We start from the raw sequence: 26,336 nt of genomic DNA, 5'->3' as shown, positions 1-26,336 counted from the left end.
GTTTCCTTCAAGTAGCTCCGGGTAAATTAGCCATGCTCCAGTGGATGTCCATTTACTCCCACACCCTGCTGTATATGGACAACAAGAATTGGAGTTAATGGACTATTGAATTGAGAGAGGGAGGGAAGGAGAAAGAGATAGAAAGAGAACATGAAGTTGCAGGGATAGTGAGTGGGAGTGGATTTGGGAGGAGTTAAGGGGAGGAGTTAGGGAGGATAAGATCAAAGTACAGCATATGAAATTCTCAAAGAATTGAAAATAATTGTTTTTTAAAAAATAAGGTGGAGAACAATGGAAGAAACCACCTAACATCAACCTCTGGCCTCCAAGCGCACACTTTTCTGCACAAACACATGAAATAACAGTAATTTTTAAGAGACTAACAAAAAGATAAATGAATTAAATCTAATGTAAAGCAGAAAAAAAAATGAGAGATCAGAGAGGAAAGGAATTGTCAGAATGCCAGGTAGAGAGGAAAAGAGAGCCAGGCTGATTGGGGGTTGGGGAACAAATCATCAACATCTGGCAGGAGAGGAGACATTACTACAGACATAAACAGGCAATAAAGAAGCATTAGCAACACATTTACATCAATAAAGCAGACAGCGTAGGTGAAAAGGACAAATGACTTGAACTACATGACCTTTCAAAACCCATTTCTAGAAGAAATACACCACCCAAGTAGCCCTAAATCTATCAAAAAAAAGATTTTTGCTAAAAGCCTTCTCCCAGAGAATTTCAAGATCAAACAACTCACTGGAGGATTTGATCAAATATCTCAGGAAGAAATAATACTGGCTCTATGTAGTCTTTTAGAAAACCAAAGAGGTAGAAACAGTTCCCAGTTCATTCCATAAATTCAGCATTAATCTGATAATAAAATTAGACAAAGGAATTACAAACAAATAAAACTAAAGATCATTGTCCCTGGTGAGCACAGAAAAAAAAAAATTCTACTAACAATCCTCGGATGTAGAATTTAAGAGTCTACAAAAACAGACTATGATAACTGGCAGGACTCATTTCAGGCATGCAAGGATGGCTTGATAGCTTAAAAAAAAAAAAAGATGAATCTCCCCATATAACAGGATGCAGGACCCCATATGATCACCTCAATAACTCCAGAAAAAGCATTCGATTTTTTTAAAATCCCACTTTTGTTTATAATTTTTAAAAATACAACTGTTTCTTGATAAAGATGAAGAAGGGGAAAAATTTCAATACACAGTGCTGTTTCTGTGCTTGGTTATCAGTGTACAGGAATGTCAGTCTACGCCTCAGGCCAGATAACCAAAAGTTATTTAGATTAGATTTTAACCTAGATTATAACTTCAAAAGCAGCAGAACTTCAGAGGAAACCATGGGAGGAAAACTCTATGACTTTGTATTAGCAAAGTCTACGTAGATCTGAAAGCAAGCACCTCATTCATAAAACACACAAACAAAAATGGAGCTCACCAGCCAAGACTTGCTCTACAAAACACAGTATTAGGAGAATGTAGACACAAGTTGTGGTGCGGGAAGAATCCTACACAAAACATGTGCTCGGTAAAGGATTATATCCATGATATAAAACGACCTCTCAAAGTCACCTAGAGACAAAAGATCTAAGCTTTAATATTAGCAAAAAAGGACAGAAAACCAATGAAGATATTTGTGCAAATTATCTGGAAAAGATATATCCATGATATAAAACGACCTCTCAAAGTCACCTAGAGACAAAAGATCTAAGCTTTAATATTAGCAAAAAGGACAGAAAACCAATGAAGATATTTGTGCAAATTATCTGGAAAAGAAGAAGAACCAAACCTATCAATATCTGTAGCCATCAAGCAGGCTGAGTCTCATGCTCCCGTAATAGCGCCCCCACAGTCTCAGTGCGACACTGCACCCATGTAGAGTGTGCAGATCCAGAGAGCCAACCACACCAAGCACCAAACCAGGCCTCGCACGCACTGAAGGTGGGAAGAAAAAAAGATGCAAGTTTGGAAAACAAGTTGGTGGTTTCTCTAAAAACTCAACAAGGGGCTGTGGAGGTGGCTCAGCAGATACAAGCACTGGCTGCTCTTGCAGAGGGCCTGGGTTCACTTCCTAGCACCTACAGTGCCGCTCACCACTACCTGTAACTCCAGTTCCAGGGGATCTGACACCCTCTTCTGGTTTCCATAGATAACAGGCATGTACAACGGTATACATACACACATTCAGGTACCGGTGAATACTGGTAAATACATAAATTGTGTTTGTTTTTAAATGTTGAACAAATATGTACCACCATCCAGCATTTCCAGCCCTGGGTTTTTCAGCCGAGAGAAAAGAAACCCACATGTGTTCATGTGCATCCTGGCTCCCGAATGCTTCTCACTGCTTTGCGTGTAGTAGCAAAAACATGGAAACTGCTCAAATGCACATCAGCCGCTGATCGCGTAGTCAGACTGTGGTTACCCACACCATGGCTGTGACTTTGAAGCTGTTGAGACCCGGATGAGTAATACAGCTCACCCACAGGCATGAATCTCAAAATGATGATAGTGAATGAAACAGACCAAACTATATCTAGCATGGTTCTTTTTTTCTTTCCTTTTTTTTTTTTCAAGACAGGGTTTCTCTGTGTAATCTTGGCTGTCCTGGACTCACTTTGTAGACCGGGCTGGCCTCACACTCACAGAAATCTGCCTGCCTCTGCCTCCCGAGTGCTGGGATTAAAGGCGTGCGCCAGCACTCCCGGCTTTAGCGTGATTCTTTGTGAGCAGTTCTATAGTAACATGCTCTGATAGGTGGGGAAGGTGGCGTGCTGGGCACAGAGGCGTAGGCAACCTCTCAGGCATGACAGGCATGCTGTTGGTGCCGTGACCACGCTGTCATGGGTGCCGATGTCCTAGCATGTCTCACACTGTCAATGTGTAGATGATTACACGTCAGAGACACTTTTTCCTCAAGGCTTATTTTTAATTTTTGATGCTGTGTATGTGCGCATGTCTGTGTATGGGTCTGAGCATGTGGGTGCATGTGCCCAAGGAAGCCAGAGGTGTCAGCTCCCCCGGAGCTGCTGTTGTTAACAGGTGGTTCTGATCTGCCTGTGAAGGGTGCTGGGAATTACTGGGGTCTTCTGGAAGAGCAGTACGTGCTCTTAAGCGCTGACTCATCTCTCCAGCCCCCAAAGCCGCTTTTTGTTACGTGAAAAGGAAAAAAAGAAAAAGTTGGCCCACCAAATTGGGCTGGAATTGAGGCCTTGGCTGAGGGCTCTTCTGACACCCAGACTCAAGAGGCCAGAGGTGGAAACACCTAGAGTGGCTCCATTTGCTAAATGAGTGGATGAATGGATATACGTAACCACACAACATTCAGCAGCATGAGCCTTTCCTGAGAGTCAAACCACCCCCTCGGCCTTCACCAAAGTTTATTAAAAACAAACAAATAACAACCAACCCCCTCCTCTTTCGCCAACACAAGCCTGGTAGACACACATTTACGCTCGGCACTCAGAAAGCAGAGGCAGGTGGATTTCTGTGTGTTTGAACTTGGTCTACATAGCAAGCCCCGGGCATCCAATGGTCTCTCCGTCCCCAGGGCTGGTAGCCCATGCCACCACTCTTTTAAGTGGTTGGTGGGGACCAAACTCAATTTCTCATGCTTGCAAGGCCCATATTTACTACTGGAACCATCTCCCTAGCCTCCATCTGTACTCTTGAGACATATAAACCAGGAAGGAAAATGTAAGCACCAATTAAGAATCGTCATTGGGAATGAGCATCAGAGGTCGGCAACCTGGGTTTACTACAGTTCATGGGCTGTGACCCTAGTATGTTACTGAGACGCTCTGTACTTTAGCGTCCTTATCTGTAAGGTGAATGCAATAATAGCACCTATCTCATGGGGCTGGGCAATGATGGCAGGAGTGGGTAGACGTTAGGTACTTAGAGGACTGGGTGTGTGGCCCATGATAAGTACTCAGGAGTGTTAGCCTGGCCACATCTCTGGTTTATGGCAGTGTTGTGTCTGACAGATAGACACCTAATGATGACTACCTTCCTCAAAGATGGGCTGAAAAAGTCCGTAAAACTATGAAAATGCACCAGATGCAGATAGAGGAACTTCGGGATATCTAGAAAAAGTGCTATGTAGTCCCACCCATGAAAACCATGTTTTACCAAAGAGGGGTGGGTGCCCAGTGTGCTGAAAAAGGCATTCTACCACCTGGAGAAGCAGTGTGCAGGGTGAACTCTGCCCTTCACACCCTGTGGATGGCTTTCCGAACTCGGGGTTATCAGCCAGAAAGTGATTTCCTTTAGCGTTTTGATGGTATTCAGTCCTTTTTTTCCCTCTTCCTGTGGCTGCTGCTAAGAGACTCAAATGCTTTCTCATTCCTTAGCCTTTGCAAGTGATGTCATCTGCCTCTTCGGCCTTCTGGAGAATGTCACTTGGTCCCCAGCGTGCTGTGGAACTTCCTGGCTACTGGCCTGACTGTGTATCTTGTCCTGATCCTATCTGGACCCTGGTGGACCCCAGTACCTGTGAACTCACAGCTTTCCTCTCTGAGGAATTTTCTTGAATTTGTGGAGAGGGTTTTCCTCCTCCCTGTGCCCAGATTCTCTTACTCTTGGTGTGTTTTACCTCACAGTCTGCCCTCTATTCTTACTTTCTTTACTGCTCTCTCTCTGCCTTAGTTTTGAGAGTCTCAAGGAAGCTAACACTCACTGACTAGCAGCTCCTCTTAGCCCTGCTCCCCAGCACTGAAGGTGACACTGCCACCGTGCCAGTTCTTACGTGGGTTCTGGGAATTCGAACTTAGATGCTTATCAAGCACTTGTCTCCCCAGCCCTTCTCCTTTTCTTCTCAAGTTTCCACCTGTCCTGTTACTCGACTCTCAGGGAGCCTCCAGCCTTTGTCTTCCAACCCTTCCCTTAAGTTTGTGAGAAAGATTTTTGTTGTCCAGCAGGCTTTTGTCCTGAGTGGGTATCTCTGGGCTGTCCCTTCCTTTCAGGTATCCACACAGAGCAAGGAGTTTCACCTTGGCACTCACCCACGGGCCTTAATTCCTACAACTTCAGAGCATATCTGCCCTAAGCAAAATACACTTCTGTTGCCTTGGTGTAAAAAAAAATGAAGGAGAAAGTTCATGGAGATGTGTTAAAAACAGACCCATCCTTCTGTTCCCTTCCAGAAGCCCACAAAATTAAAGCGACCCTTTGGAATCGAGGACCATCTCCAAAGTGGTTGGCAGCAGTTCTCAACCAGCAGTCCTCAACCTGTGTGTCCTGACCCCTTTGGGAGTAGAACAACCCTTTTGCAGGGATCAGATATCAGATATACTGCATATCAAATATTCGTAATTCATAACGGTAGCAAAATTACAGTCATTAAATAGCAACAAAAATAATTGTATGGTTGGAGGTCACCACAACACGAGGAACTGTATTAAAGGGTCTTGGCAGTAGGAAAGCTGAGAACCACTGTTCTATATTAGGCTTGAGAAAAGTTGGTCTTACACTAAGTTGACTCCTGGACACAGGGAAAAAAAAAGTTTCTTGTTATGTTTTGTTTTGTTTTTTCCCCACAATGCACATCGCATCCTGGCATGTACCACAGGATTGGCCATACAGCTTTCTCTCTGTGGGCTGTATGCCACCCCGCTTTCTTGAATCACATGCCTCAGGCACATCACTTCGTTTAAGTAACTGAAGTTCTCCTGTGTCTCTGATGTTTGACCTTGGTCTCCTGTACATTCTGAGTAGCACACAGCAGCTTTTCCTCCATCAGACATGTTTCATTCAAGGACACCAAGTGTTGTATCTTCAGTAAGTCTGGGTCCTGCCTTGGCAACCATTTGGTTGGGGAAGACTCACCAGGCAGGGAGGAGGACACAGCTAAATGGCAGGAGGTGGAGACGAGTTGGTGGAAGAAATAGCGTAGGTGTCTGCAGTCAGAGCAACCTCCTCTATGTGGCTGCCATTAACCCTAACTGTACTTGCTGAAATTGAGCCTCCAAGAAGTATGGGCAGGTTTATAGGGTCCTGCTGTTCCACAGCCTGTTGTAGATTGCTCTGAGGATGACATCCAAACTTCTAAACATGGTCAGGCCTGAGGTACCTTGGCAGGGCTTGACAACCTCTCTTGCATCTCCTGGCTCAGTTCTCACCACCTCCCCCACATGAGAAGCCCTAAATGGCCACATGTCCTTTGTGGCTCCTCCTACCCAAAGGTAGGGTTCATTCCTCTACCTTGAGTTGGGGTTGGCCTTGCAACTTGATCTGAAACAAAGAACATGACTGGAGAGGTGCTGCACAGTTTAGAGGTGGGAACTGCCCTAACCCAAGAGTCCCAGCAGCTTCCAGCCCCAGTGAGGATGGACGACCTGGTGGGAAGGGACCAGTCAGATACACCAGTTGCTGGGCATGTGACTGAGGCTCTGTTGAACCTAGTAGCCATGACTGAGACTCCCAAGAGTCCGATGATAGAACCCTCCTGACCAACAGGAAACCTGCCTTGCTGAGTGAAGTTCTATTTGCTGACTCAGAGTTGGGAGCAAAGTAGTGGTGCTTTCAAGCCAGTATGTCTAGAGCTATTTGTTATGCAGTCGTGCATAGCTGATACAACTCTTCGTGTAGCTTGGCTGGCCATTTTTGGTTGGTTTTGTTTTGTTTTCCAGTAACATCCTAGGTCATTCGTGTGGGTGTGCTTCTCCCATCTCAGTGAGATGCCCTTTGCCCTTTTCTGTTGAATTCCTTCTGTCATCTTTTAGGCTTCATGTCTGACTTCATGATGTTCCAGATCTCTGATCTGCATGATTTTCACACAGCATCCTTCATCTCCACCTATTTGCTGACATGTGCCTCTTATGTACTAGTTGGACAAATGGCTTTGCTCTCTGTGAGTGGGGCCCACAAATCCCACCTGTCTCGGAACTAGGAAAATCAGTGTCATTTTCATTGAGGACATGACACAATGAGTCACTTAGTAAACGTTTGTTTTTCCCTTGTCCCTCCTTCCTGCCTCAGCCCACTCCTCTTTCCAGTGCCCTGGCCCATGGATCCTTCAAGACTGTAGTCTCTGGTGTTGAGCACAAGCCTAAGTGGATACTTGTATGTGCCTCATGGAATTCATAAAATATGGTCTCTCTTCCCAAAGGGACCATCAGATTAAATCTAGAAGCAGAGACCCCTTAGAGGGTTGTCTTTATGTATCGGATTTTTGTGCCAACGGCCTATGGCCTTTTCTCATTCTGGAGAGCTGGCATTGCTCTTCCGGACAGTCCACTTTACACGTGGCAGGCCCATCGATCCGTGGCTTCTGTCAACCTGGCTACCAGACATCACAGCATTGTCCCCGTATCTGTACATTCTGTCTGTACAGGGTCGAAGCTCTGGCAAATACAAATGCCACGTTAGTTGACTTTTGATTCTTGTGACAGACTTCTGGGCTCACTCAACTTTGATTGCAACAGACACAGGATGTGTCCAAGCTTGTAGCTTTTCTTTTATTATTTTGACATCGCTATTCACAAAGGTAAGATTGCATCAAAATTTAAAAGGCATGTTGGGCTTCATTTGGAATTAATAAGCCCTGTCAAGTAGTGGTGACTTCGTGGAAAGAAAATTCGTGGGATGTGTTCCTTAGAGCAACAGGGGACATTCATCTTGTGTTGTCAAGGTAGGGCTGTGGAGGCTCAAAGCCACGGTCTTGTGTCGCATTGGGCTTGCGGTCTTATTTCCCATGCCAACCTTTTGTTGTGATCACAGGTTCATGCCTTCAGCATTGCTAGGCAAGATCTAGGTGATGAGGAAATGATTGGGACTATGTTAGAATTGAGTTGTTCAAATACTCCTCCCCCTGCCCCCCCCCGCCATGTCTGTACGTGCTGACCTTGGCCTTGGGCTCCCTCAGGTTTTGTGGGCATTTTCTACACTGACCATTGGCATGCTGATTGCTGTGTGGTTGGCAATGATTAACCTATTTTGTTGAACCCCTGGGTCATAGGTAAAGGTACAGAGTGGGCCTCTGTGGCTCTTAGTTTGTTTATTCTGAGACCTTATTTTAGATCTTTGCCCAACAACCTGAACCCAAAGACATGTAAATATGACATGTAATATGACTATATTATGTAAGAAGAATCTGCAGAATATGACCAGCTTGTGTACTGGAATTGGTGATGGGAAGGGCACAGTCAGGGAACCACCTGCAGCCACCTCCTTTGATAAGACTTCCTCCTTGGCCTCTCAACCACTCCCTTAAGCCTAATCAGACTGCCTCTAGCAGTGGAAGGGTTAAACCGGTTTCTCCAGGTTTGCGGTGCTGAGCACTGGGAGGCGTTGAACTGGGAGGATGTCCTGTGACACGGTAAAAATTAGAGAACAAATAGAGAAGGCATAGGAGGAAAGCCAGAGACTGTGGCTGTCTGGACGCTTTTGTGACGAATGTTTTTGTTCAGGCTCATTTGTTCACAGAGGGCAGCAAACTGTTTCCGCAGCTGGGACAGTGTCATGCTCCCTGCTATTTAATACGTAGCTCTAGAAGATATTGGGGAAGTGACTTACAGATCTAAAAACCTCTGTATTATTTTTTTTTAAGATTTATTTTATTTATATATATGAATCTGCATGCCAGAAGGCATGCATCAGATCACATTATAGATGGTTGTGAGCCACCATGTGGTTGCTGGGAATTGAACTCAGGACCTCTGGAAGAGCAGCCAGTGAGTGCTCTTAACCGCTGAGCCACCTCTCCAACCCCGAACCTCTGTATTATTAACAGATAGGTCACTGTGTGCTCTGGGCAGCCACAGTGACTTTCCTATTGTCTTTTCTCTTTGCTTACTCTTTTATTTGTATAGTCCTGAGAGTGTTGAATCAAGATTTCTCCATGCTAGGCTGTGCACTCTACTGTCAGCCATGCCCTGGCTCCAGTCTTTTATTTCATCCAAAAGATGAAGTCTCTTCATTCTCTCCCCTCTCCCTTCTTCACCTTCCTTTTCTTTCCTCACTTCCTTAACCAGGTCTTTTTATGTGGTCCAGGCTATCCTGGAACTTGCGATTCTCCTACCTCAGCCTCCCAAGGAACTGATTCCATGTCAGCGCCGCTTTTGTTTTGTTTTTGAGACAGGGTCTCAGCATGCAACTCTGGCTATCCTGGAATTCGATGTATAGAACTGATGTGAGATCAGGCTGGTCTCAAACTCACAGACATCTATCCACCTGCTTTTGCCTTCCAAGTGCTGGAATTAAAGGTGTGTTTCATCACCCCGGGCTACTTTGCTGGCTTTGTTGAAACTTCTGGGCTCTGCTGTGGCACACTTTGTCACAGGATATATCCAGCATTCACCATTTGTGAGTCTGAGGGGAAAGTCCAAATGACAAGCTTCCCGCTCCCTTTCCTCTTAGTGTTTACTGTCTGCTGGGTGCTGGTTTTCACCCAGGGAATACACTGAACCAGCAAGTCTTTTGCTTTCAACTGAGGGGTGACACCCAGTATCCCTATTCTCCACAGCTCTCACTTAATGACTGGGAACTTCTTTGTTGACTATTCTGTTGAGATTTTTTTTTCTCCTTCTTATAAACTTTTTCAGTCCCTGAAATTATACTGCACTCTGAAAACTGCTGGTTTCATACCTGGTGCAGGATTCCCCCTTGATTTCTGTTCTTGGTATTCAGTGCACAGATGTTGTCTTTGGAGGCTGTGCACTGGTTTACTTTCTACCCAGATACCTGCAGGAGCTGCTCATACAGAGCCAAAGTGAGCTCTCAAGAACCCCACCTGTCACAGGTAACAACATGAGTGTTTGTTCTGCGCCAAGCACCTGAACACCCGCTCCACGGTAGAGACTGTTCTGAAAGTGTGCTTGCAAAAATCAAGCAAATACACCCCTTGCTCTATCAAGACATATAATGTTGTAGGAGAGAAAAACCTAAAAAGTTACATGACCACGTGCAAATAGGGGCATGCTGGGTTTAGGACCCGGGTGTGGAGGACCTTAGAGGAGACTGAGCTGAACCCCGCTTGGCTTCCCACAGTAAGTGCCCATGGTGAGATTAGCAAGTCATATTAGCCTAATCATCTGCTGGCCTAGAATGGCAAAATTCAAGATGCTGTGGCATCAAAGGTTGTCAGTGGATACCCAGATTCCCATGTGCTTTGTCCTACCTCACCATGAAACTGTGTGTCTGCTTCTTTTGTTTCCTAGTTATTGAATGCTCTTAGAGCTTTTAAACAGCCAACCTCTCAATTCCCAAAGGAATGTTTCTGGGACTCAACTCAGTTATCCTAAGCCATGTAGGCCCTGTTGAGATGGACTTTTTTCCTCATGCCTCTATCCTTTTGGAATATCTAGCGCACAGGGCACAGAGCTGGCCTGGCTGCTCTTCTCAATGAACCAGCAATGGTGGTGAACTGTGGATGTTGGACACGGCGGTAGGACTTCCCCGGATGTTTTTGTTCCCAGCCAGAGCATGTGGGGATGCCAGGGCCTGCCGGGAATCTAAGAGCAAGTTGTGTTGAGGTGTGCCCATGTGACCTCTGTTATCGATCTGGGGGACTCATTCAAAGGGAAAGGCTCTTATCTGCCCTGGTTGGAACCAAGAAAAACCAGTGTGTTTGGTGATGTGTGTGGTACCAGGCCCCGCGGCCAGAGTTCACGTCAGGATTGCCCCACTCATGAAGCAGGATTATCTCATCTGGCTTGTGAATGGCAAGACCAGCGTTTCTCTAGGTAAATCCTGGTTATTCTTTAAAAGCAACCAAAGGGTAAAATGACATGATTCCCAGACACTGGGGCTCCCTAAAAGTCACAACAAAGAAACCAGTTCATGGCCTTAGCCCTATATTCCTGGCTTGTGGGAATAAAGGCTGTTGGTGACAGAGACAAAAAAAGAAAAGACACCGCCCCACCCTCAGCACAGACTCTGCCCAGCCTGTGGCCTTTTTATAGGGATGCATTTTTATGGCTTGATATCATAATTGCGGCTTTTGAACTTTTTGTTCACGGTGCAAATGACTTATGTAATGCTTATCAGTCCACTATCTGGCTTGCCGGTCCTCTGCCTATAATGCAGAATAAAGCCTGTAGAAGGCCTGAGGTGGTAGGCTCAGTGGTGGAGTGTGCTGGGTGTGCATGGAGCCCTGGGATCTGTCCCTAGCACCACCCCTCCAAGTAAAACAGCAGATACAAATCTGTGGCATAACAGGAAATAGGAGATCATCTTTATCCTATGAAGATTGATGATTTTTGTGGGGACGGGAGCAGGTACATACACACACATTCCTTCACTCACGTTTATGTAGGCCAGTGTCAGGTGTTTTCCTCAATTGGTCTCCACTCTGTTTTTTGAGACAGAGTCTTACTGATCTTGGATTCAGCTTGCTGACCAGTGAGCTCCAGGAATCCTCCTGCCTCCGCCCTAGTCAGTGCTGGGGATTGTAGGCACGTATTGGCTTTTTTTGTGTCCGTGGGGAATGAAGCCAGGTCCTTGAACTTTCAAAGCAAGTGCTTTCCCGACTGAGCCATCTCTCCAGGACCAGGATGATTATTCTTTAGTGTTTCTCGCTGTGTGTAACGATCACCTATGATAGAACCTGTGAGGAGTCCAAGCCCGAGATACAAATTTCACAAAAGTAGGTAATTATACACCTCTTCCTCTTTGCACTTGAAAAGTGTGTTGGCATTTGGCAAATGGGAAATGTGGAGATGCTGGTACATGGGCATTCACTCTCTGCTTTGGGAAATGTTCCTCAGAGGACATTGGCTCTCTGTGGTCACAGCATAGTGGAGCTGCATCATTTGGAATCCACAGCCCAGCTAGCACACAGCAGCTCTGGCCTTCCCGATGACGTGAGCTGCAGCCTCCTCTGTGACGGCGTCTAGATGGAAAAACAGTGGAGGGAGCTAAATGTCATCTGGTCAGTCTGGCCGGGTGATGACACTGTTAGGCTTAGGGAGGCAGGCTGGGGTCGGGGCCTACTGAAGGCAGCAGTGGGACAGGCAGAGCTGCACAGGTGAAGCTTCCAAGAGGCCCTAGTGAGCTACATTTCCGTGGCACCGAAGGGACCATGACAAGTGTATGATGAGAAGAGATATGTTCCAAAGGGCAGGACTGACAAGCTAAGGGGATTGCGTCATGGGCTGGAGGACATACACCAAGTCATTTAACATTATGGAGAAAGAGTGTACTCATCCATATGAAGACTGTTTTGTTTTGTTTTGTTTTTTTTCCCTTGGAGTTTGACTTAATGGAACTTACCTACTTAGATGTCTTTAAAACTCCACAAAGCATTTGTTGCTTTGTAATTTTCCTAGGGCCATCTACAACAGACTACTGACCTTCACGTGGATAGGAAGAACACTCTTGCTGACTCCTTGGCCCCATCCTCCTGGTGCCCCTTAACCAAGCCCAGGGGCCTCCCTGCTGATCCTCGAATGTGCTGGCATGAACCAGCACTTGGTGTTCTTTTGGCTGGAACATTCTTCTTCAGAACAGCCCATCCTTCTGGGGCTTCCCCGTGCGAGGCATCTGTTCTCCATCTGCTCTTGCTGTGTCATCCCACCCCCACCAGACAGCCCGTTCAGTTGGCCCCCTACCTGTGTCCCCATTGGATGGTGCATTCAAGGGAATGTGGACTTTGTTTTTGTCCATGACTGAGAGGCTGAGTTCATGTGTAACGGACAGACAGTGAGCTATGAAGGGTTGCCAGCTGCAAGCAGTCTGGCCCCTTCTGTGTTTTGTTGTTCAGAGGTTTCTAAATATATACTTATTTTATCTTATGTGTTGTGTGAACATTTAGCCTGGATCTAGATATGTGCACCTAACATGTGCCTAATGCCCACAGAGGTCAGAAGGTGTCAGACTCCCTAGAGCTGGAGTTACAAATGGTTTTAAGCTGCCGCACAGGTGCTGGGAATTGAACCCCGAGGACCTCTGCAATTGCAACAAATGCTCCCAACTGCCGAGCCATCTCTCCAGACCCCGTTTAGAGAATTTAACTACTGTGCTTCCAAGAGTCAAGGCTGGAGAGTCGATGTCATCTGTGCTGAGATTTGAACTGAGATAGCTCTTCAAGAACAGGTGACATTTTCATTTCAGAACAGAAAGTGAGTGCCCTTCTGGCTGTTTTCCTCCCACAGGTTGGCACTCTGTGGCCCATCTGGCCATACCCAGTCAACATGATGGACACAGAGAGCCCCATCTGTCCACTCTCCCCACTTGAGGCCGATGACCTGGAAAGTCCCTTATCAGAAGAATTCTTACAAGAAATGGGGAACATCCAAGAGATCTCTCAGTCCATCGGGGAAGAGAGTTCTGGAAGCTTTGGTTTCGTGGACTACCAGTACTTAGGAAGCTGTCCAGGCTCCGAGGGCTCAGCCATCACAGGTAAGGGCTGCTTTCTAGGGAGATCTTCCTAGATACGTATTTTCCTCAGAGAAAATAAGACTTTTTAAAAAGAATGTCTGTCTCTCTCTTCCCGTGCCCTCTCTGCATCATTACAGTCAAAATGATGACCATACCCACTGAAGTCAGCATGGTTCTCCCCTGCAATAGCTTCCCTTCCTGCTCACCACATGACTTCTGATATGCTTTCCAGCACTGTAGGCTAGTCTGTCTAGTCTGTGTTTCCTGGAACTTTCTCTAGATGGCTTGATTCTTTGTGTACAGGCTCCCTCATTCACTTTGCCATGCCTCTGCCTTGTGACGTGTTTCTGTACTTCACTCTTTGCTGTGTACTGCCTGGCACACCGTTGTTTCTATCTCCGTCCATCTGCCTGGAACATTGGAGCTACGGGCAAGTCCAAGCTGTTGCATGTAACTCTACTACGAGTCGTTTCACTCAAGGATAGTGCACATGGGCGTGAAAGGGCTGAGAGAGTAGGGCAGACATTTGTGTGAGTTTTCAGGAAAGGTAAAACCTCTTTCCCAAATGCTGTCCCCACCTTCAGTGTATGAGTTCCGTCCCTCCCAGGTTGGTCTGCAGCAGTTAAGACCAGTGTTTTACATCTTAGCCATCCTTGTGGGTGAGTCGTGGTGCTTCACCGGGCAGTTTTAGTGTGTGCATCTCTGATGCCAAATGATATGAGGCATCTTTTTGCGTGATAATTTGCTCTATAATTTTTTTTATGAGGTTTCTGTTCAAATCATTTACCTACTTTTTTTTTAAACCTGGATGTGTTTTCTTACTATTGATGATAGAAACGTATGCATATATTACGGACATGAGGACTTCCTGACTGATGAAGTCCAGCTTATCAGTGTCTTCCCTTTGGTTAGACCATGCTTTTTGGGTTAGACTCAAGAGATCTTTACTTGAATATCTTCTAGAAATTTTAGGTTTTATGACTGAGTCTAATATTCATTGACTTGATTTTTACATACAGATCAACATCTCTCTCTCTGTCTCTCTTTCCCTTGAGGTCATTCTGGCATAGCTCACTGACAGTGCCACCCTGTTGTCTTTGTGTCTCTGAAATCAGCAGACGATAGAGGTCTCTATCTAGGCTTTTGCTCGGCTCTGTCTGCCAGTTCTTTCATGGAACACTCATCCCGTGACGTTAGCATTTCCTGAAAACCTTCACAAATATCTGCCCCACAATCCCAGCTCTTCCACTCTTGTGTATTCACCCAAGAGAAGAATGCAGATATCTAAGCAGAGCCTTGAGCGTCACTGTTCAGAGCAGATCAATGGGCAGCACCACCTACACAAGTTCTCAGGCCATATTCTTTCAGATAGTCTTAGGGCTTCCCTACTGTATGGACTTTAAACTTTAGAATCAGCTGGTCAGTTTAGTGTGTGTGTGTGTGTGTGTGTGTGTGTGTGTGTGTGTCGCGTGTATCTGTGTGTGTTTCACTTTGGATAGTTTCTATTGCCATGTTTTCCAGTTTGCCAATCTTTTCTTCTGCAGTGTCTAATCTACCCGTTTGTTGTTTTTTCTTTTTTTTTTCCACACCAGAGATTGCAATTTTTATCACTAGTGCCACGATCCATCCTTTTCACCCTCATTTCTATCCAGCACACCCAGTCTTCTATCTTGCATTTTGGATTATGGCCAGAATAACTTTTTAATGTCTTGGTTGCAAATTCTATCATGCGTGTCCTTTCTGGGTCTCTTTCACTCATTTCTCTTCTCATCATGAGCCAAAATTTCTGTTCATGTGCCTCGTAATTTCTTTATTGAGTGGCACATACTGTGATCTCTGCTGTGTGGTGGATTTTGTGTGGTGGACTTTGCGTTCCAATAAGCATGCCAGGCTTTGTTCAGAGACGTGGGGAAGTGGCTCTGAAATGTTTGATCCTTCCAGGTCTTGCTTCTAGCATTGTTAGATGGAACCATGTAGCTTTTACTGAGAGGTGATTTTCTCACTACCAGAGTATTCAGTACCCTCTGAGTGCTGTGCCTGATGCCCCACACAGTCAGGAGCATCCACAGTGCAGGGCAAGAGCAGGAGTGTGTTCAGCCCTGTTAGTGCAGTTCTGGGATCAGTTGCTGCTGCTGAGGTGTCTTTTTATAGTTACCTTTTTTTTGTTGTTGTTGTATTTTTTTTTAATCTGGTGTGTGTGTGTGTGTGTGTGTGTGTGTGTGTGTGTGTGTGTGTAGGTCAGAGCACAAACCTTCATGTATTTCTCCTCCTACTGAGGGTTCCTGGAATGCAGAATATCAGTCTTTCATAGCACTGAGCCATCCCTGTCTTGTTGGTTTCTTGATCTAGGGTCTTACGCTGTAGCTCAGGCTGTCCTGACACTTACTGTATCTATCACTCAGGCTGGCCTTGAACTCTCACACATCAATCTTGGCTACTTTCAACTCTTATCCATTAAGTCTGAAGCTACTGGGGCTGGGGAAATGGTCCCATAGGTCAAAGAGTTTGCCACGTAAGCATCAGGACCTGAGTTCAAAAACATATGTTTAAAAAACAAGCCAAATGCAGTAGCATGGGTCCGAGGTCACAGTAGTGTTTTGGAGAGAAGACAGGAAGAGACAAGATCCTCCAAGAAACTCACAAATCAGCTACCCAGGTGTACGAAGAGGTGAATAACAGAAAAGAGGCCCTGTCTCACATAAGGTGGAAGGCGATGGCTGATGCTCAAGTTGTCCTCTGACCTCCACATGCGCACCATAGCATGCACATAGCAGCACTCACACATGTCACAGTACAATCACACACACACACACACACACACACACACACATACACACACACACACATTATATGTGCAAGATTTAAAAGAAGAACAAGCTTCCTCTATAACCTTTCATGTTGTCAGTTTTGGTGTGGACCTGTTCCAACATCAGCTGGTTAACTAACCAGAGATATGCTTTTCCTCACCTACGACTGTTTTGCTTTAAAAGTGGCTTCCTCTTCACGCGCTCTGGCCATGAGTGACAGCAACCACTCCACAATCCTGCCAGCACTTCTGTTGCTGGTTTTGAAGGTGTGCAGTGATAGTCACCGTGTTTTTAACTCAAAGTCTGCTAATGACAGTGACACTGAGTGTATTTCCATCCACTCACTCACAATCTGTCTTCTTGGGGGAACTATTTATTCAGGCCTATTGATGCTTTTTATCTGTGTTGTTTTCTGTTGGTTAGTTTTAAGACCTCTTTGTGTCATTTGGACACGAGACTTATTGAATGGGTTTTTTAAGGTATTTTTCCCCCCAGGCTCTGTCCTTTCTCTTTTTCTTTTTCTCTCCTCGCTCAACTCTCTCTGTGTCCTCTTTCACTTTCCCCTCCTCTGTCTTTATACATTTTCTCTTCCCTCTTCTGTCTCTGTGTCTATTTCTGTTTCTGTCTCTGTCTCACTATATAGCCCAGGCTGGTCTTGGGCTCACAATCCTCTTGCTTAAGCTACCAAATTTTAGGGCTAAAAACATGTGTCACTACACCTGTGGCCATGACTATTTAGGCCTCATTCTGGTGACTCTGAGTAACAGTGACAACAAAATTGGAAGGCAGCCAGCTCTATACTGGGCATGTGGCATGGAACACTGGGGCCCCTGTGGAGGTCCCATAACGTGGCCACGGAAGAGCTTGAAGTATGGTATGAGTCAGGAGGCAGGCTAACCAGTGCACGTGAGCTTCAAGAATGCTGGCACCATGGTTGACTATGGGCAGTGTGGCCAGGAGAAGCACTGCTTCAAGGGAGGTACCTGCCCACATCACAGATCCATCTCTTATGCAAAGTCCTCTTCCCTCAGGTCTGACTCTGATGGTAACACCCCAGGTCTCACACAGCTTTCCTCTTCTGTCTGTAGACACCCTCTCTCCAGCTTCCAGCCCCTCCCCAGGCAGCTGCCCTGTGGTCCCCGCCAGCACGGATGAGTCCCCTGGCAGTGCACTGAACATTGAGTGTCGAATATGCGGTGACAAGGCCTCAGGATACCATTATGGAGTCCACGCATGTGAAGGCTGCAAGGTACAGAGGCCCCGGGAGAAGGGTAAGGTAGCCACATGGCTTGATGGCTTTGCTCATCTGTAAGATGGCTGCCACCACTCTGAGACCTACAGAAAGAGCAGAGAACTGATGCGGTAGCAGCTTGACTCTTCTTTTGACAATCTAGGGCAGCCATCTTTGCCGTGCTTTGTAAACACTCAAGAGGGGTGTATCCTTTAAAACAAAACAAACAAGGAAACAAAAAGCAGCCAATTTAAGAATGATCCTTTTTCATGACACAAACAGTAGACTTCACCTCAGGACCCCTCCAGAGGCCAGTTAGGGCAGAGGTTACCATGCATTGAGCAAGGGGCTGGCCATCAGGCATGTCCTGTCCCTTGCTCGGGGTCTACAGTATCTGTAACTGACCCCCAAGTAGTCACTTCTGGCACATACCCTCCTCCTCCTAGCCACCTACATCCTTTATCCTAATGAGAATCAACTTGACAACTAGACAGCATGACCCAGGTCACATGTGCATGAAGTGAGTCCCCTTCAGCTGCATGTACATTCTCAAGTTTGTCACTTCATGGATACCATATATAGAAAATTGAGAAGTGTTCATGTTCACTTAAATTCCAAAGGCTCCATTCCTAGTAGGACCTTATGAAAGTGTCCAGGATCTGAGGGAATACCACAGACTTTCCTGTACCGTCATTGTTGAAGCACGGCCATCTCTCCTCTGCTGGGTCTGGTCTACAGGCCTAGTGCATGGGAACAGTGAATCCAGATCAAAGGCCTGGTGGTCTCTGGCACTCACAGCCTTGCTTCTCACCCTTCCTATCCACCCCACACACCCTTCTGCCATTCTGGCTCACACACCTAGATGAGGAAGCTTTCTCTTTCCATCCCTCAAGAAAAGCCTTCTACATGGGCCATGAGAGCCTGCTGTGTCAAACAAGTAGAGGGAGCAGCACCACTCAAGAACAAAGGACCAAACACCAAAATAAACCCCTTCCTGAGTTTTCTATCTGTATCCCTTCAAAAATGCAACTTGTGACAGGGCTTTCTGTCAAGCCCATGTCCAGTTGTCTTTGTTTAAGTCCTGGCTTTCATGAGCTCAAGCTGTTTCTTCCTGGGTGAAGTCTCAATGCTGCTATAAAGCAAAAGGGTTGCTTTCGAATCGCTGTTTTCATCTTGTTATAATGTCTTCTCTTAGGGAGTTGGTACTGTGACCCAAGAAACTACCATTTCGTCTTTCCCGGTCTGGTAGGGTCTTTCTAAGATCGCTTTGAACTCTGCCTTAACACATTATTTTCCACTTTCAATGCAGTGAGATACACATATTCTATTTGCCCCAGTCACAGGAGACTTTCTAGAAAGGGACAGTAGGGCTGGGGTGTAGCTCAGCTGGTAGAGTATGCCAAGCATGCACGAAGCCCTGGGCTGGATCCTCAGAAACCCATAAAGCCAGACATGGTGGTGCTCACCCAAGAGCTCCAAACACTTGAGTGGTAGAAACAGGAAGATCAAGAGTTCAAGGTCATCTCTGGCCATAGAGCAAGCTCTTTGCCAGGCTGGGCTCTATGAGACCCCGTCTCAAAACAGATCAGTCAGTCAGTCAACGCACAAGAAAGCTGAGCGAAGCCCGTCTGGATACTTACCCAGAGCCCACGTTCTCTAAGTAAATTTTGTGCCAATGTCTGTCACAGGGCTTCTTTCGGCGAACTATTCGACTAAAGCTGGCCTATGACAAATGTGATCGAAGCTGCAAGATTCAGAAGAAGAACCGGAACAAGTGCCAGTACTGCCGCTTCCACAAGTGCCTGTCCGTCGGGATGTCACACAATGGTAGGTAAGGCTGCTGGGCTCACTGTGTCAGTCCGTGCCTCAGTTTACCCTCCTTGTTCAGTCAGAGTAGCTGTACTCTGAATGAGTGTGCTGTAACATGTAAGTTCCCCCCACAGCTGGTATTTAACAGGACACTTGAAACTACTGTGGTAAGACTTGGCTGTCAACTTGGGGGAGAGGATGTCACTGGAGTAGCAAGATGTCACATCTCCTGTGTTGAATGTGTGTTATTTTAAACATTGGACCGTACTGTGAGTTTCCATATTCTCAGCGCTGCACTCTAATTTAGAACATGGTTTGAAACTAGAGGGTTCCCAACAAAGATTATCTACTTATTTATTTATTTTATTTTTGTGATGGGGGTCGTCTCACTATCCGGCCCAGTCTGGTATGGAAAAATCACTGTGTAAACCAGGCTGGCCTTGAACTCACAGAGATCCACCTGCCTCTGCCTCCATTGAGTGCTGGGATCAGAGACATAGTGCTTCATGCTTGTAATCCTTGAGGCAAGAAGACCATGTGGCCAGCCTGGGCTACATAGGAAGACCCTGTCTTTAAAAATTACAAAATAGGGCCGGAGGTGTACCTCAGCTGGCAGAGTGCTTATCTGGCATGCATGAAGCACTGGGTTCCCAGCATCACATAGACCTGGCCTGTGATCTGAGCAACTGGAGGGTTGAAGGCAAGATGCTCAGGAGTTCAAGATTATCCTCAGTTACATAGTTAGTTGGAGGCAAAGCATGGTGCATTACATGAGACTCTGTCTCAAAAAAAATAGGCAGACAAACAGATGATTGACAGGCAGATGATAAATAAGTAAGTAGATAGATAGGTAGGTAGATAGATAGATAGATAGATAGATAGATAGATATGCATGATCAATAGGCTGTTGTTAGACAGATGATAGAAGATAGATAGATAGATAGATAGATAGATAGATAGATAGATAGATAGATCATTTTTATTCCCCTCAGCTTGGCTGACGGCCTACCTGAGGACAACAAGCCATCCCACCGATGAGCTATGTGTTTGGTTTTGTTTTCAATCTCTTTGGTAGGAAGTTCAGTCATAATGAGGAATGGGTTTAGCCTTCCATTCCTTGTGTGAACTTTCTATTCTACCTGTCACCTCTGCCTTGGGCATCAAGTGCCTTGATCATTTTACATCTCCCCTTGTTCCCTCCTCACCCCAACTCCAGCAATTCGTTTTGGAAGAATGCCAAGATCCGAGAAAGCAAAACTGAAAGCAGAAATCCTTACCTGTGAGCACGATCTGGAAAATTCGGAAAGTGCGGACCTCAAATCTCTGGCCAAGCGAATCCACGAGGCCTACCTGAAGAATTTCAACATGAACAAGGTCAAGGCCCGGGTCATACTCGCAGGAAAGACTAGCAACAACCCGGTAGGTGCTTCTGCTGTCCTTGGTACCTTAAAGTATCTCTTGGTGAGATGTCAGCCGGAGTCCCCGGCATTGTCCAGTATAGGAAATAGAATTTATCCCAAAGTCCAAGGGATGGCCATGGAAATACATGAGGTCATTCTGAGGCTGTAAGATGCACTTTCACACCAACAGCTGCCTTCTCGCCTGGGCTTGCCTCAGCTCCTAGCAACTGTGGCATTATAAAGACTGTGTAATTGATAGGACAAAAACGATCTAGTTAATACCTTACCTAGTATCGGGGTGTTCCTTAAGTGTGTTTTAATCCCTGTTTTAAGGTCAGAAATGAAGCCCATCCTTCCCCACTCAAAACGCTGTCATTCTTCCTGCCAAAGCCGTATCTGGCCTCTTTGTCACCTTCTTGCTTTTCCTTCAGCATGACGGCTCAGGTCTTGGGGAGGCTTGACAGGAAGTAAGCAGTATATCTCAGCTCGGCCCTGTGTCTGCAACTTTTGTAACGCTTGCCTGGCCCATGACCCGCTATATTCTCACAGCTGGATAAGCCTCCGTGCACTGTAGAAGGGTATCAGGAGCCATTTTCACAGAGGGACCAGCCCTCGCTTGGCACCTGAGGACTCTTGCCTTTTCCTGTGTGCCTGGTACGACAGGTTTAATTTGTGGTAATGAGTAGCTTGGAGGCTTCCTCACTGGGAATTACAAGCTAGAGTTTTTAACCACAGAAAAATGAGAGATTTTACAAGCTGCATACTTTAATGAGCAAGCCCGACCTTTCTTTTTACTGGGTCTTTTAATTCTTCGGCGAATTCTTCAGCGAAGTGAGCTGAGACATTTTAGAAGGTTCCGGCAAATGCCACACCAGGTGGCCCCAGAACTCCTTTCCAATTAGAGCAGTGGTCCTCAATTTTTCTAAGGCTGTTCCCCTTTAATATATTTCCTCATGTTGGGGTGACCCCACCACCACCAAATTATTTCACTGCTCCTTCATAACTGCAATTTTCTACTGTTGAATTGTCATGTAAATACCTGATATGCAGGGCATCCAATATACAGCCCAAGGGGTCACGACCCACAGATTGAGGACCCCTGAATTAGAGGCTTTCTGGATCACTGGGTAAAATTTCCATGTCCGTAATGATGACCCCAAATGAGATAAATCAGAATTTCCACTTGAGACCTTTCATTTCTCTCTCAAACTTTGAGACTTAGAGCAAACATAAGAGTCAATTCTATTGATACTCCAACACTCTGCCTGGGTATTGATTTGCTTCCCTGCTGAGCTGCCTCCGTTTTCTTCACCACAGGGTTCTTCAGAGGGGCCCACCATCCTCTGTCAGAGTTGAGGAAATGAATGGTAGAGTAGTAATCCAGGGCTGGGGCCTACTATATGAGAAATGCAGGAGGGGGGTGGGGAGGGGGATGTCTCAGAGAGTACAGTGCATTAGGATCTGAGTTCGAATCCCCAGCACATACAGAAAAAGTCCCAGCACTGTGGAGGGAGAGACAAGAGGATCGCTGGAGCTTGCTGGACAGCGGACTTAGCTACATCAGTGAGCTCCAGGATCAGTGAGAGAACTTATCTCAAAAAGTAAGGTAGAGACTGACTGAGGAAGACAACCTACATCAACCTTTGTCTGCCTACACCTTCAGGTACCATACAAACATGTACATACATATATATCACAGATCTCACACACACACACACACACACACACACACACACACGTTAATGGCTTATGGCAACTAACTGCCTGCTTCAACCACAAATATCTATGCAGGGACCAGTTTTAGGTACAACATCCTGCTGCTTTTGACCCCACATTTGGCCAGAATCACCTCCTACCTCCAGGTCTCGAGTCATTTCAGAGGCCAGGCCTTCCCTTCCTGCCCAGCCTGCTGGCCAGCTTCCCAGAATGCACTGCTCTAGTGTGAGACCCTATCTTTCCTCTTCCATCTGTGCCCAGCCTGGGAAATGTCCAGATGGCAGAGCGCCTGCCACCAGCTTCATTGTCCTAGTATCTCTGTAGGATTCTGGTCTTGCTGCAGTGGCATCAAGAGACCATAGGCTATGCCTTTTGCAAGATTTAAAATTTTTATTTTGTGTGTGCATGCGTGCATGTGTATGTGTCCATTTGTGTGTGTGTGTGTGTGTGTGTGTGTGGTGTACCTGAGTGTATGTCTGTGAAACATATGTATGCAGAAGCCTGTGGATGTCATTGGAACTGCAGTTACAGATGGTTGTGAACCTGTGTGGGTACTGGGAACTGAACCTGTCTTCTTGAAGAGTGACATGTGTTCTTAACCTCAGAACCATCTCTCCAGCCCCATGTTTTATGATATTTAGAAGGCAATCACCTCTGAAGGTGGGAGTTCTTTCAGGGAGGCCAAGGTTTAGCCCTGATGCACTCAACTTGGCCTGTGCCCCATGGTGCAATGCTCAGTGACTGTCAGGTTCTAGTCTGGGACGACCTAACAGCCCCAGGAAGGCCCAGCAGAACATCAGTGAGACACAGGACACAGTGTGTAGCAGGTTAAAGTGCATGGCTGTAATGAACTTGAACTTGAGAGGTAGGGGAGATGGGCATTCATGCCAACAGCATAAAGCAGTCTTGCTGTCCTACAGGTCTACTAGGGCAGGAGCAACCACAGAACCTGCTTTACACCATACTGGGAACAGGAAAGCTTGTCTGTGGTATGTCCAAGCAGCCTCTCATAGAGGAATTTTAATTCAGAACATGGCTGTTCCGGCAAGATATCACATCCAAAGACCTTCTAGGTCTGTGTGATCTGGCTGGAATACAAACACGCTTTAAGAGGAGACAGAGGCAAACAGATCTGAGTTCAAGGCCAGCCTGGTGTAGAGCAATTTTCAGGTAAACAAAAGCTTAGATCTAGGCATGGTGGTACATGCCCAAACACTGAAGGTAAAGTTAGTTTGTAGAAGGAAGCACCCATGTTTGAAGGTGATGTCTAATTGAGTGGCAGAAACAGTGACAAATCAGAGAAAGACTTGACAGAGTAAGATACGCCAACTCTCAGAAGAGAGAAGAGAGCGGTAAAGGGAAGCTACTTATGGATCCACACAGAGAATGAGAGGGATGAGGTAGTTTTCCTGAGAGGAGGCTATTTTACCAGCACAGTGATAGAGAGACAGGTTGCAGACAGAGAGAACTCAGGTGAAAAGGGAATGAGCCAGAGAACAAGAAGAAGCCAGGATGTTAGGAAAGATTGCAATTCAGAGGCCAAGCAGGGCAATCCAGAGGCCAAGAGAAAAGCCAGATTGAATAAATCAGCTGGAAGAGGAGCCTCAGCCAGAACAGCTGAGTTGAACCAGCCAGCCCAGAGCTCAGAAAGAACAAGAAAGGGTGAGTTTATTCAGCAATAAGTCTCAGAGGCCGAAAACATTCTAGGCCTAGGTTAGATTGTACAGAGGCTAGGAGTTTCCAGGATTAGGCTTATGTTAGCAGAGAGAGGCAGTAATCCTCCCAGACAACAAATGAACCAGACTAACAAAAGGGCTTTTTGTTTGCTTGTTTGTTTTTTTAACAGCCTCTAGTATGCTCAAAGTAGAGATCAAGTCCCTTTTTGTAAAAGACCTATCAGAGGAAGTGGAGGCCAGAGCCCTCCTAGAATTGGTCCAGGAATGGGAGCCTGGAGGCAGCTTCGGGTAGGCCACATTGTTGTAGGAAAGGTGGGTTTAGCTGAGAGCAGGGGCTGAGGAGACAGGTAAGATTATTGGTGTCTTTCTGGACCCTGTGTCTGATTTGAGCCCCTAGGATTTCAGACACACGAGCCAGAAAATGGCCAGGACCCAGGTGATAGGGCTAAAACATCTCTTGGAACTTTTTTCTTCTGGATTTAAAAGTGGCCAAAATAGAAACAGTTTCCCCTCTTGAACCCGGCTTCCAAAGAGGCCTTTTAACAGCTTGTTAGATGTCTAGGTGTGAGGCCTCATAACTGCCTACTTGGGCACCTGCATGTACATGCTCACATAAACACACACACACACACACACACACACACAAGCACATAATTACATAATCTTTAAAAAAGGCTGAGCAGTTACGGGCACTGACTGCTCTTCCAGAGGAAAATGCCAGCACCCACATGGAAGCTCACAACTGTTTGTAACTCCAAGATCTGCCACTCCCACATAGACATGCATGCAGGGAAAACAAACAAACAAACAAACAAAACCAAAGCATGTAAAATAAAGGTAAATAAATTAAAAAACTAAAAAGTCTAGTCACCATATTGACCTGTCCTCAGGGTGACAATGTGTAGCCTTGGCCAGCTTGAAGCTTGCTCTGTAGACCAGAACGGTCTTTAACTCACAGAGATCCTCCTTCCTCCCTAGTGTTGGCATCAAGGGCCTATGTCACCACACTCAGCTTTTTGTGTGAGAAAAAAGTTCTTACTAGCCCAGTACTGTCTTTAATCTCACGGAATTCTTTTGCCTCAGTCTTCCGACTACTATGAAAATAGGCACGTGCCTCCATGCCCAACCTGACTTAGAATTTTTAAAGAGTTATTGTATTTAAAAAAAATTATGTGCATTGGTGTCTACATTTACGTCTGGGTGAGGATATCTACTGCCCTGCAACTGGAGTTACAGACAGTTGTGAACTGCCATGTGGGTGCTTGGAATTGAACCCAGGTCCTTTGGAAGAGCAGCCATCTCTTCTTCAGCCCCAAGTTATTATACTTTCAGTCGTGTGTAAATGGGGTTGTGTGTGCACAGCGAGTGGGGGTGCCCACAGAGGCCAGAAGAGGGCACTGGAGCTGGAGTAACAATCATCATAAGCTTCCCAGTGTGGTGCTAGGAACCAAACTCAAGCTCTCCAGGAGAACAGTGCTTACTCTTAACTGCCGAGCCGCCTCTCCAACCCTGAAAGCCAGAATTCTTAACTGTCTTCTAGCAGGGGCCCAGCTGTTCATTTTGCTTTACCCTGTGGCTATGTAACTGAGGCTGTCCTTGTCCTTGGAGATGCTCTCTCATGATAATCAGCGTGCCTCCTGATGATTACACCCCCTACGCCCCACAGCTCCCTTCTGGAAGACTCCCAGTGCACATTTGTCATGTCAAATATTCTGGGAGGCCCCAGCTCCTCTCACTGTGTTTCTCTAAATCCTGACTATTTATTTGCTTGCTTTCCACTTTTATTTCTGCTGGAGGAGCCAACAATTCTGCATCTTGATCCAAAGGCAGAAAGGAGAGACCATGCACCATACCAGGCATAGCTTGAGCATAGGAGACCTCAAAACCCACCCCCACAGTGACACACCTGCTCCAACAAAGTTAGACCTCCTAACAGTGCCAATCCCAATGGGCCAGGCTTTCAAACACATGAGCCCATGAGGGCCATACTTATTCAAACCACCACACATAGCAATCACAGAGAATCGTACACACATCCTCTCTAAACTGTTAACTCATTCTGATGGCTCATAACCCCTGACATAATGTAAATGCTATGGAAATGACTGCTTTGCTGGAATGCTTAGGCAATAATGACAAGAAAAAAAAATGTCTCAGGGCCAAGGGTCTGACTCTCTGCTCATATATGAGGTCCCGAGTTCAATTTCCAGTATTGCAAATAATCTTTAAAGTCGGTCCTCACTCAGTATAGACATTTAATTTTAGTTATTCAAAATTATATTAAACTTAGTTTGTGTGTATGTGTCTATGAGGGTGGGGCTCATGTGTGTAGAGGTCAGAGAGCGACCCACAGGAGTCAA

The 26,336-nt window shown here is 46.0% G+C and overlaps 1 protein-coding gene across 11 annotated transcripts in view; it reads left to right on the top strand.

The window, feature by feature from the left end:
- Ppara (peroxisome proliferator activated receptor alpha) overlaps positions 1-26,336 on the top strand; it is a 64,430-nt gene that overhangs the window by 23,815 nt on the left and 14,279 nt on the right. For 7 of the 11 annotated variants that reach the window (XM_021630876.2, XM_021630878.2, XM_021630881.2 and 4 more), the window contains 4 exons: positions 13,112-13,358; positions 17,233-17,393; positions 19,064-19,202; positions 20,401-20,603. In XM_021630876.2, coding sequence (XP_021486551.1) covers positions 13,151-13,358; positions 17,233-17,393; positions 19,064-19,202; positions 20,401-20,603 — 711 coding nt within the window. In that variant the 5' untranslated portion in view covers positions 13,112-13,150. Of the gene's footprint in view, positions 1-8,201; positions 8,338-13,111; positions 13,359-17,232; positions 17,394-19,063; positions 19,203-20,400; positions 20,604-26,336 lie in introns of those variants that run through there. The other 4 variants (XR_009593603.1, XM_060388875.1, XM_060388877.1 and 1 more) reach the window with 3 other exon arrangements.

Source organism: Meriones unguiculatus, chromosome 8 (genome assembly GCF_030254825.1).
Source record: "Meriones unguiculatus strain TT.TT164.6M chromosome 8, Bangor_MerUng_6.1, whole genome shotgun sequence".
NCBI classification, from domain to species: Eukaryota; Metazoa; Chordata; class Mammalia; order Rodentia; family Muridae; genus Meriones; species Meriones unguiculatus.
The sequence above is the reverse complement of the archived record's forward strand: the minus strand, read 5'-3'. Positions and strand labels throughout refer to the sequence as shown.